The sequence below is a fragment of the Lepus europaeus genome, chromosome 7 (genome assembly GCF_033115175.1).
Source record: "Lepus europaeus isolate LE1 chromosome 7, mLepTim1.pri, whole genome shotgun sequence".
Classification (NCBI taxonomy): domain Eukaryota; kingdom Metazoa; phylum Chordata; class Mammalia; order Lagomorpha; family Leporidae; genus Lepus; species Lepus europaeus.
The window spans coordinates 60,808,436-60,819,743 of record NC_084833.1 but is presented as its reverse complement, the minus strand read 5'-3'; the positions used below and the strand labels follow the sequence as shown (position 1 = coordinate 60,819,743).

Below are 11,308 nucleotides of genomic sequence, written 5' to 3'. Positions count from 1 at the left end.
ATGATTGTTTACAGCTGTTGTCTCTACTGTTGAAGAACAGTGCTTTTCTTCACCTCATACTATCTGTAGAACTCTTTACTTAGTGCAAAGTTTATCTTATGAGCATAGCGTAAACCAAAAATAGATCTTTGTTACAATTAAGAGTGGGAATAAGAGAGAGGAGGAAGAAGGTGAGAGCATGGGCGGGAGGGAGGGTAGAGCGGAAAGAGCCACTATGTTCCTAAATCTGCGTATGAAATGCAAGAAATGTCTATATCTTAAAAAAAATTTTAAAAAAGAACATGCCTTAGAGATGGCCACCAGGAAGGATGAGGAAGCCAAGGTATTAGTCAATGGCTCCATTCATCTTTTGTTAAATGTGCTGCTGAATTTGCTCACGAAAATTCCCATATCCTTACCAATCCTATTCTTACTCATTTTTATATTTTTTGTCACATTGATAGACAAATATTATCTTGTTTTTTGTTACTAATGAGCTTGATAATCTTGCCAAACATTTTATAGCCATTAAGTCTACCCTTTCTGTAATTTGCTCATTGTATATCAGAACAACAGAATAATATTCTTTATCTTGATTCTCTTTTGCTTATATGTTTCCAAAAGTTCTTTGAATATTCTATTAATCCTTTATCAATTTTAGACATTACAGCTATCTTTCACATAGTACAGAGCATGTGGGGGAAATTGTCCAATAATCCGAAAATGATCTACTTGCTGCTTGCAGAGTACTGCTGAAGAGTCTTCAGACAGGTGAGGTCTCCCAAAAGGGGCAGAAAAAGGTATACTAAATGTGAGAGGGGTTTATGGGAAAGCCTTGATGTTGTTAATTATTCTTGTCCTTCTTCTTGTCCTCTGGATGTATATATGGATCCCAGGCAGAGAGGGATGTGAGTAAACTCTGATAAGCTATGGCATAAGCAACATTGCCTTGAAATCTATCTAGTAGATATAGCATTATCAGATCATTAACAGTCAAGAATGAGAGTCATCATGCCTGTAGATCACTAAGCAGTTTTAAAACCCAGGGAGTTCAAAATGGTCAATCAAGTAACTATTCTCAAAGCAAGAATAGGCAGTGTGATAATATCAATTTCTAGTCTCTTTTGTAAAAGTGAAACTATACACATGTAGATAGCTACTGTATTCATTTTTTTTACTGTGTAATAAATTAGTACTATGTTTAACAAAACATGCAAAAGTTTAGTATTTCCTAGTTTCTAGGGATTAGGCATCTGGGTATAACTTAATTGGGTGTTTTTGTCTCAGGGTCTCCCATAGGTTGCAATCAAAGTGTTGACTCTGCTGTCTTCTAATGTTTCAACTGGAGGAGAATTGACTTTCAAATTCATTCAAATATACTCATATGGCTGTTGGAAAACCTCAGAAGATTCACTTCCACGTCACTTATCCTGCTATCGTTAGGCCTCAGGCCCTTGCTGGCTATTGGTCAGAGACATTTCCTGCCATGCTGACCTCTTCACAGGGCAGTTCATAACATGGCAACAGCCTTACCTCATAAAGACTGAGAACAGGGAGACAGAGTAAGCAAAATAGAAAGCACAGTGTGCTTGTTAATTGGTCTCAATTATGGAATCCCATTACTTTTGTAGCATTCAACCAAGGATATGAAAGATCTCTACAATGAAAATTATAAAATGTTCGAGAAAGAAACAGAAGAAGACACCAAAAAATGGAAAAACCGTCTATGTGGATAGAAAAATTAATATAATCAAAATGTCCATGCCACTGAAAGCAACTTGTTGATTCAATGCATTATCAATCAAAAAACCAATGATATTCTTCTCAGATCTAGGAAATATGATGCTTAAATTCACATGGAAACACAAGTGATCCCAAATAGCTAAAGCAATCTTAAACAACAAAAACAAAGCTAGAGGCATCACAATACCAAATTTCAAGACATACTATGGGACAATTATAATCAAAACAGCCTAGTACTGGCACAAAACACACATGTAGACCAATGGAACAGAATAGAAACTACAGAAATCAATCAATGCATCTACAATCAACTTATCTTTGACAAAGGAGCCAAGACCAATCCCTGGAGAAAGGACAGACCCTTCAACAAATGGTTCTGGGAAAATTGGTTCTACTTATGCAGAAATATGAGACAAGACCCCTACCTTACACCTTATACACAACTCAAAATGGATCAAGGATCTACATTTATGAATGGATACCATTAAATTATTAGAGGGAAATTCTGCAAGGCATTGGCATATGCAAAGACTTCTTGGAAAAGACCCAAGAAGCACAGGCAATCAAAGCAAAAATAGACCAATGGGATTTCATCAAGCTGAGAAGCTTCTGCACTGCAAAAGAAACAGTCAACAAAATGAAGAGGCCACTGACAAAACAGGAGAAAATATTTACAAATGATGCAACTGATTAAGGATTAACATCCAGGATCTATAAAGAGCTCAAGAAACTCACCAACAAAAAACAATCTATTTAAGAAATGGGCAAAGGACATAAATAGGTATTTTTCAAAGGATGAAATTTAAATGGCCAACAGACACATGAAAACATGCTCAGGATCACTAGCCATCAGGGAAAAGGAAATAAAAACCACCATGAGGTTTTGCCTCATTTCAGTTAGAATGGCTATCATTCAAAAATCAAAAAACAATGAATGCTGGTGAGTATGTGTGGAAAAAGTTACCTTAATTCACCGTGGGTGGGAACATAAACTAGTACAACAATTATGGAATACTCTATGGAAAGTTCTAAAAACCTGAAAATAGATTTACCATATGAATGAGCCATCCCATTCCTGCCAATTTGCCCAATAGAAATGAAATCAGCATATGAAAGAGCTATCTGTATGCCCATGTTTATTGCAGCTCAACTCATAATAGCTAAGATGTGGAATCAACCCAGATGTCCATCAACCGATGATTGGATAAAGAAAATATGTTATATATACACTATGGAATACTACTCAGACATAAAAAGGAATGAAATCTTATATTTGGCAACAAAATGGATGCAATTGGAAACATTATGCTTAGTGAAATAAGTCAGTTCCAAAACGACAAACATGATATGTTTTTTCTGATTTAACAGTTAATATAAAATACAAAAATGTGTAAGATTGAAACTGATATCTTGTAATATGATTGTTGTTTTTAGCCCTTATTTATACTCCTGTGGAACTGTAGTCTTCCTACTTTCTACTTGTTGAATGTTACAGTTAATGGTGAATTAAGCCTGTGATTATAGAGTTGATTGAAATTATGTCTTTGCAAACCTTAAAGAAAAAGAAAAAGGAGGGAGATTGAGGTAGGGAGAGGGGGTAGGTAGGGAACTATGGTTGTCTTGGAATTGTACTGGTTGTCTTCTCTCTCAGCTTTATCCCTACCCTGAGATGGTGCTGAGGTAGAAGTCATGAACATTAGAATATACCACAAGCAGCCTACCAGCCTGTTTCATTTTAATTTTCTTTCAACTACCCTGCACTCTGCCTTCTCTGGTTTATCCTCTATTTGGAATTTTGACTTTCATACCTTTGGCTGTGGTCTGTGTCCTTCCCTCAGGCTGATAAGCTTATCTTCCTTGGTCTCCCTCACATCCTACTTACCTTCTGTATTAAGACAGGACTGTATAACAGTGAGAGAGAGAGACAGAGAGAAAAGTCTTCCTTTTGCTGTTGGTTCACCCTCCAATGGCTGCCGCGGCTGTGTATAACAATGTTTTAACAAATACTCAAACAGTGTGGCACATCATGAGTCCAAGTTAGAATCAGGAAGAGTGAGGTGTGGATGTTGAGAGAGAAAGTACACAAAGAGGTTGTACAATAAAGTGAAATCCATTTAAGATTGCTAGAATTTGAATCCTGACTCTGTGGCCTACTAGCATTTCAATGTTCTGTGTACCTTTCACTCATAAAATGTAGGCATAATGATTGGAGCTATTCCAGAATTGTGAGAATTGAAAGTGATAATCTTGGAAAACTATTTGTTAGGGTGCCTGTAACATGGCAGATTTTCACAAATCTAACCCGTCTTGGGCCTTTTGTTTCCCTCTTTCAGGTGTCCTCTGAGAACATGGAGAAAACATGACTCATCAGCCACTGAGAATCTGCCTCCTCCTGCAACCTGGAGAGTCCCAGGGTACAGAGCACAAAGGAAAGTCAGTCTTTGGAGGAGTTGCCCATTTCCCTGGGCAAAAGGCTATGTGGTGTCAGGATGTCCAGGGAAAAGGCAGGATGACAGAGTATCTACAGGGGAAAGAGGGCTCCTCATAGGATCTCTCAGAAAAGGGTAATACTGCTCATCATTACTGTGTGTTGTTCATCTGTGATCTGTGAATCTCTCTGCTCCTCCTTAAGGGTCCTAGACAATTCTCTGTCTTTGGAGAGAAAGAAATGTGGACTACCAGGTACAGTCCATTAGAAAATATTGAATAGAGAGAACTTCAGAGGTGTTGATAACTGAATAGGGACTCAGGTGTTGGGCTGAAGCAGTTTCAATGCCAGGGTAACTCCAGGAAGGAAGCAATAATCTTGAACTCCACTATAAAGGGATGGCCAGGAGTGGTGGGAGCTGCTGATACCAAGACCTTCTCCAGAAATGATGGGAAGATGTGGGAGGTAGGCAGTAGACTGAGAATATGTGTCTACTTTGGTTCAAAGCAGAGAAAAGGGTAGGTTAAACCTTGGGATGGTGAAGAGACAGTTTTCAGGGACCAAGAAGATTTATAAGAAAAGAAACCAATGGATAGGGCTGATCAAGAGAGCATGTTTGCTGGAGGTAGGAGCAAATGGTCATCATAAACAGAAAGCTCTATACAAAATAATTCTGCGTATGTTCTTTTACCTTTATGATGATTTGAATTATGCATTCCCTATCATTTAAATAGTCATGATAAAGCCTCACACATTCTATGATTTTGTTATTGAGTTAAGTGACTTGTATGAGTTAGTTTTTGTGATTGGTCCTCCAGTTATTCATGTAAATATATCTGCAGGGTTGAGGGCAGAGGCAGTTTTGGGGCTGGAATTATGTCTTAGAGTTTTTCCAGGGCTTCTTGGAGAAAACAAAGCAACTCAACAACTTGGAAGCAAGTGTGTTGGTATCTTGATCTGGATAGTGGCTACATGGGTATGCTCATTCATGTGTTCACATCATAAAAAAATTATCAAACTGTATAACCTAGTATTTGCACACTTTACAGTATGTATATTTACTTCTGTCAAAAAATAAGAGAGCATATAGTCATGCTTAAATATTTTGGGGAGGTTAAGTCAAACAAAGGATAAAATAAGGTCACAGGATTGGCAATAGTAACAGGTTTAGTAGTAACAGGTTTAATGAAATTAAAATAATAAACCAGCCAGACCCAATATTTTGCACTTGAAAAGACTAATAACACAGTAAGCAATGCTAAGCAAGAACAAAAGTAAATGAAGAAAAAATACTCTCAAAATGCTCTCAAGAGCGTGAAAATTATGGCCAATTAGATGTTGCCAAAGCTGGAGAAAGGAGGAGTTGGTCACAGCTTGAAATTGGACTGTCATCAGAAGAAAGGTGGATTTATACAAGCAAGCCAGGAAGGGAGCATTTCAGATCAGGGATTGGTGGAGGAGAGGGGAAATGGTAAGTACCATGGATCTTCAGGCTTTTTTCTTCAGCTCTTTAAGAGGCGATGCTCAGCATTGAGTTTGTGTATTCAGGGCATAGCAGTATTAAAGAAAAGCTGAATTTTTTTCTACTCTTCAAAACCATTCTACTGCAAAAACTTACCCTCATCTTCATGTTTCACTCAGAGGCTCTACAGAGCAAGGCTCCTACAGTCTGACTGTGATGTGCAGCTCACTGCTTTAGTCTGTTCCATTACATAATATTTCTTGTGTTTAGCATCTTTGTTTTTACTTGTATTGTTCATTTGTTGGTTTCAGTGAGGATTATAGTTTGCAATCATATTCCAGAGATTCGACCTTTCAATAAACTTCTGAGCCCTCTCCCCAAGGCTACAGCTCTAGGCTGTAGAGTTAATCAGTGCCTAGTTCTCTACGAGCTAAATGGAAGGGGCACATGTGTGTACATGGTTAGAATTGAGGACAAGATGATTGTTGGTCCAGTGCTTGGCTAACAGAAAATGTTTAGAGGGGCTGGTGTTGTGGTATAGTGAGTAAAGCTGCCGCATGCAGTGCCAGCTTCCCATATGGGTGCCAGTTTGAGTCCTGGCTGCTCCACTTCTGATCCAACTCTCTGCTATGACCTGGGAAAGCAGTAGAAGATGGCCCAAGTCCTTGGGCCCCTGCACCTGTATGGGAGACTGGGAGGAGGCTCCTGGCTTCTGGCTTCAGATCAGCACAGCTCTGGCCAGTGCAGCCAATTGGGGAGTGAACCAGTGGTTGGAAGACCTCTCTCTCTCTCTCTCTCTCTCTGCCTCTGCCTCTCTATAACTCTGCAATTCAAATAAATAAATAAATCTTTTTTTTTAAAGAAAATGTTTACAGCAACAATGTTTCTACCTAGCCAATGAGTCAGGGGAGGGTCACATCACTGATGCAATATGAAAAATGTGTAAGTAGAGATAAGATCAAGGGAAGAGATATTGGAACTTCTCGGCCTGAAAGCCCTTTATATGGTGGGAAGTACAGGAAGTGATGGCCAAAGGCAGGGTAGTCTGGAAGCTGGGAAAATACACACTGTGCATTTAAGATGGACTGGATACCTGGAAAATAATTCCTGGGCTATTGAAGACTAATTTTAGGTCTACATAATTCCAAGAATTGGTATAGTGACTCACACTGATATTAGAAAAACCTTCCTGTGTATAGCCACTGAGTTAGACATATTCAAAGATAGATCAAGGAAGATAAAATTTCAGATCTTGTATAATTTCAATTAAATTCTAATAACTGTTTTGTATGGGTGTGTATCCAATTTTATAAATGGACATGTAGACTCAGAAAATGAGAACTATAGTTTTCAATTAAGTACTGACAAATACTATGCTTCTTAAAATGTACTGTATTTGCTAAAGAATAAAGCTTTCTTTTCCGTCGCCGTGGCTTAACAGGCTAATCCTCCACCTTGCGGCGCCAGCACACCGGGTTCTAGTCCCGGTCGGGGCACCAATCCTGTCCCGGTTGCCCCTCTTCCAGGCCAGCTCTCTGCTGTGGCCAGGGAGTGCAGTGGAGGATGGCCCAAGTGCTTGGGCCCTGCACCCCATGGGAGACCAGGAGAAGCACCTGGCTCCTGCCATCAGAACAGCGCGGTGCGCTGGCCGCAGCGCACCTACCGCGGCGGCCATTGGAGGGTGAACCAACGGCAAAAAGGAAGACCTTTCTCTGTCTCTCTCACTGTCCACTCTGCCTGTCAAAAAAAAAAATATTATTTACTTGAAAGGAAGAGTTAGAGACAGAGAGATGAAGAGATAGAGAAAGAGATCTTCCATTTTCTGGTTCACTTCCCAAATGGTTGTTAATGGCCTGGGGCTGGATCAGGCTGAAGCCAGGAGCCAGGATTTCTTCCAAGTCTCCCACATGGGTGCAAAGGCCAAACATTTGGGCTGCCCTCTGCTACTTTCCGCTTTGCATTAGCAGGGGGCTGGATAGGATGTGAAACAACTGGGATTTGAACCAGTGCCCATATCAGATGCTGGCGTCCCAGGCACATTGCCATGTCAGCCCTTAATAACGTTTTCTTGTTGTCTGGTTGTCTAGGGAGTTTGTCCTGCAGGAGGAGTTAGTGATATTGAAGAATCAAAAAACAAGAGGGGCTATCTATGAATTAGCCCCAAGTTTCAATTGCATGCATTTAGTCTATTAAGTGAATCTAGCTCAATAGGAAATCCAAGATGAAATGTAGAGAAGGCAGGGATTATGAATATTTTCAGACATTCTATTATCTTTAATGGAAACTGATAATGTTGTTTTCAAGAAGCCATATTTTCCTGGACCAATTAATGTATTTCTTTTTTTTAAAAAGAATTATTTATTTTTTACTTGAGAGCCAGAGTTACACAGAAAGAGAAGAGGCAGATAGAGAAAGAGAGGTCTTCCATCTGATGGTTCACCCCCCAGTTGGCTGCAATGGTCAGAACTGTGCCGATCCGAAGCCAGGAGCCAGGAGCTTCTTCTGGGTCTCCCACGTGGGTGCAGGGGCCCAATGACTTGGGCCATCTTCTACTGCTATCCCAGGCCATAGCAGAGAGCTGGATCAGAAGTGGAGCAGCTGGACTAGAACTGGTGCCCATATGGGATGCCGGTGCCTCAGGCCAGGGCGTTAACTTGCTGTGCCACAGTGCTGCCCCCAATTAATGTATTTCTTCAATCACAAGAATGTTTCTTTCATATTTTGTCTAGGTACTATATTAAAAATTCAAATTGTAACATATTTGTCAAGAATTTCACTGTTTCATTCGATAATTATTTATTATTAGCAAAGATGATAGGACAACAAATTCTGCCCTCTGGTTTATCATTACGTGAGACATGTTTATTATTTTGAGTTTGTATATTCTTCTTCAAAGGATTATGTTCACCATCACTATGGTCACATACTTGATATAAGGCCATAAAGCAAATACACACAAAACCAGATTAAAAATTAGAATTATCAATTAAGGACATTCAGAGGTCAGAATGGGAGAGTCCATGAAAGCTTAAAATAAAACTATCTGCTTACACTAAGCATGGAATGCTGGAGTAAAGAACAAAGACTTCCCAAAAGAGGTCCCTTAAAGGATGATCATGAACAATGAATAGAACTAGTAAGGAAATAATACAGGAGTAAATGGAAGATGGAGAAGCACAGCTTTTTCTTTTCTATGGTGGTTTTCTGATCCTGAGTATACACTAAGCTAAACATTCACCAGCCTTTGGCAAGGCTATAAATGGAAACAGATCTTACAGAATTGTATACTTTTCTGATATCGCTTGATGTATTAACAGGCAATCAATCTCACTTGGGATGCTGGGGCCATCCTCCAACTACACAATGGGAACCCCTGCAACCTTCTTCCTTGTGGGGATTCCAGGTTTGCAGTCTTCACATCTTTGGCTGGCCATCTCACTGACTCCCATGTACACCATAGCACTGGCAGGAAACACTCTCATCATGACTGTAATCTGGATGGATTCCACTCTACAAGAGCCCATGTATTGCTTCCTGTGCATTCTGGCTGCTGTGGACATTGCTATGGCCTCCTCTGTGGTACCCAAGATGGTGAGCATTTTCTGCTCAGGAGACAGCTCCATCAGCTTTAATGCTTGTTTCACTCAGATGTATTTTGTCCATGGAGCTACAGCTGTGGAGACAGGGCTGCTGCTGGCCATGGCTTTTGACCGCTATGTAGCCATCTGCAAGCCTCTACACTACAAGAGAATTCTCACCCCTCAAGTGATCCTGGGTATGACTGTAGCCATCACCATCAGAGCTGTTCTGTTTATGACTCCACTGAGTTGGATGGTGAGTCGTCTGTCTTTCTGTGGCTCCAATGTGGTTCTCCATTCCTACTGTGAGCACATGGCTGTGGTTAAGTTAGCATGTGCTGACCCCATGCCCAGCAGTCTCTATAGTCTCATTGGTTCCTCTATTATTGTGGGCTGTGATGTGGCCTTCATTGCTGCTTCCTACGTGTTGATTCTCAGGGCAGTATTTGGTCTGTCTTCAAAGAATGCTCGGTTGAAAGCATTAAGCACATGTGGCTCCCATGTAGGGGTTATGGCTCTGTACTATCTACCTGGGATGGTATCCCTGTATGTTGTCTGGCTAGGACATGACACAGTTCCCTTGCACACCCAAGTACTATTAGCAGACTTGTACCTGGTCTTCCCACCCACCTTAAATCCCATCATCTATGGCATGAGAACCAAACAAATCCGGGAGAGAATTAGGAATTTGCTCATGTGCTGTCTAGCACTCCAATCATGGTTCCTGAGCACAAAATCTGTCTAGACCTTAAGCATTAAGCCTTCCAGACAACTTCAAAGACACTATACATCCATATAGCTGGACTGGTTCATCTGGAATTATATTAAACTTAATATGAACTTATGCAGGGTATTCTTGCTTAACTTCTCAATTTCTACAAAGAATGAAGATGAATGATTCTGATTTTGATTTTGTAATATTTTTAATGGTTTTGGTGTAGTACCTGAATCAGAGACAAGTTTAGGCAGACAATATAGAGTAGGAAATTTTCTAGCTTCTGACTCACATTTCTAACCTAACATTTCAGCAATCCCTCTGCTAAAGAAACCAACTGTTTGGTCCTTTCCTACCCCTTCACACACCTGACTGATTTTCTTAGAATTGTTCCTCTCTTCATGTGTTTATATGGAAGAAGCTATCAGTATATAAGTTATTGATGAATATCTCTGATTTGGATCATGTGCATACACCTTGAGTTTGTCTAGTAATAGTGGACTGCTGATAGTTGCACCTCTATATCTGAAAAGATATAAGCTTGGGACTGATGAAGGTGGCCATGTTACAGCACATTAATTTGGAAAGAGAAACCTGGTGCAAGGAAAACTAGTTACCCAGATGTGATTATGAGAATGACTCTCAGGTCTCCCACTTGGAGATGTACTTGGACCATATTCTATTGCTTCCCCAGGCCATTATCGGAGAGCTGGATCAGAAGTGGAGCAGCTGAGACTGAACTGGTACCCAAATGGGATGCTAGCGCCATAGGCAGAGGTTTAACTACTATGTCACAGCGCCAATCCCTAATTATCAGCTTTTAGAAAAGTTTTTATTAAAATAAGGAGAACGGATTTCATGCATAAGCTTTTTGTTTTAAGTAACAGGAGCCAAGCCAATGTAAATTTGTTTTTTGGCATGGTTCTTTTCTCTTCCTCCTATGCTCTGTATAACTCAACCTATGACACAGAAGAGAGGGATCAGATATAACACAGGTATTTATTTTTGTGGACAGCTTTCAGGAGGCATGTTCTAGAATGAAAAGATTAACAGAGAATTGTATAGATAAAGGCATTGAAAGGTTATCTTTTTCAGGTGCTCAGATACTCCTATGTCTTTAGTTTTTATTTCACCCTTTCAGATAGTCTTAAGCTAAGTAATCCATGTATATTATGATAAAAAGATATATGTAAGGAATATCTACATTTGACTCTGGTACATTTTACATCTCAGTAAAAAGATAATTTCCTAATTATGTTAAAGTTAAAATTACATAGATATAATTTGTTGATAGGAGCTTTTTAGATGCAAGTCTTAGCATTTCTTTTCTATTCTTAGAAACCATGTTAACTCACTGAGGGTACTGAAGACTAAATGAAACAATAAATGGAAAGCAAAGAACT

The 11,308-nt window shown here is 39.8% G+C and overlaps 1 protein-coding gene across 1 annotated transcript; it reads left to right on the top strand.

Moving 5' to 3' along the window:
* Positions 1-8,881: 8,881 nt before the first annotated feature.
* On the top strand, positions 8,882-9,935 carry LOC133763823 (olfactory receptor 52I2-like). The gene has a single exon (XM_062197557.1). It carries the CDS (start codon positions 8,949-8,951, stop codon positions 9,933-9,935), a length of 987 nt encoding a protein of 328 aa, XP_062053541.1. The 5' UTR covers positions 8,882-8,948.
* The last annotated feature ends 1,373 nt before the right edge of the window (positions 9,936-11,308 follow it).

Bases quoted from the DNA above. Each gene is read 5' to 3' on its own strand.
- LOC133763823 (XM_062197557.1), top strand. From the start codon at position 8,949: ATGCTGGGGCCATCCTCCAACTACACAATGGGAACCCCTGCAACCTTC.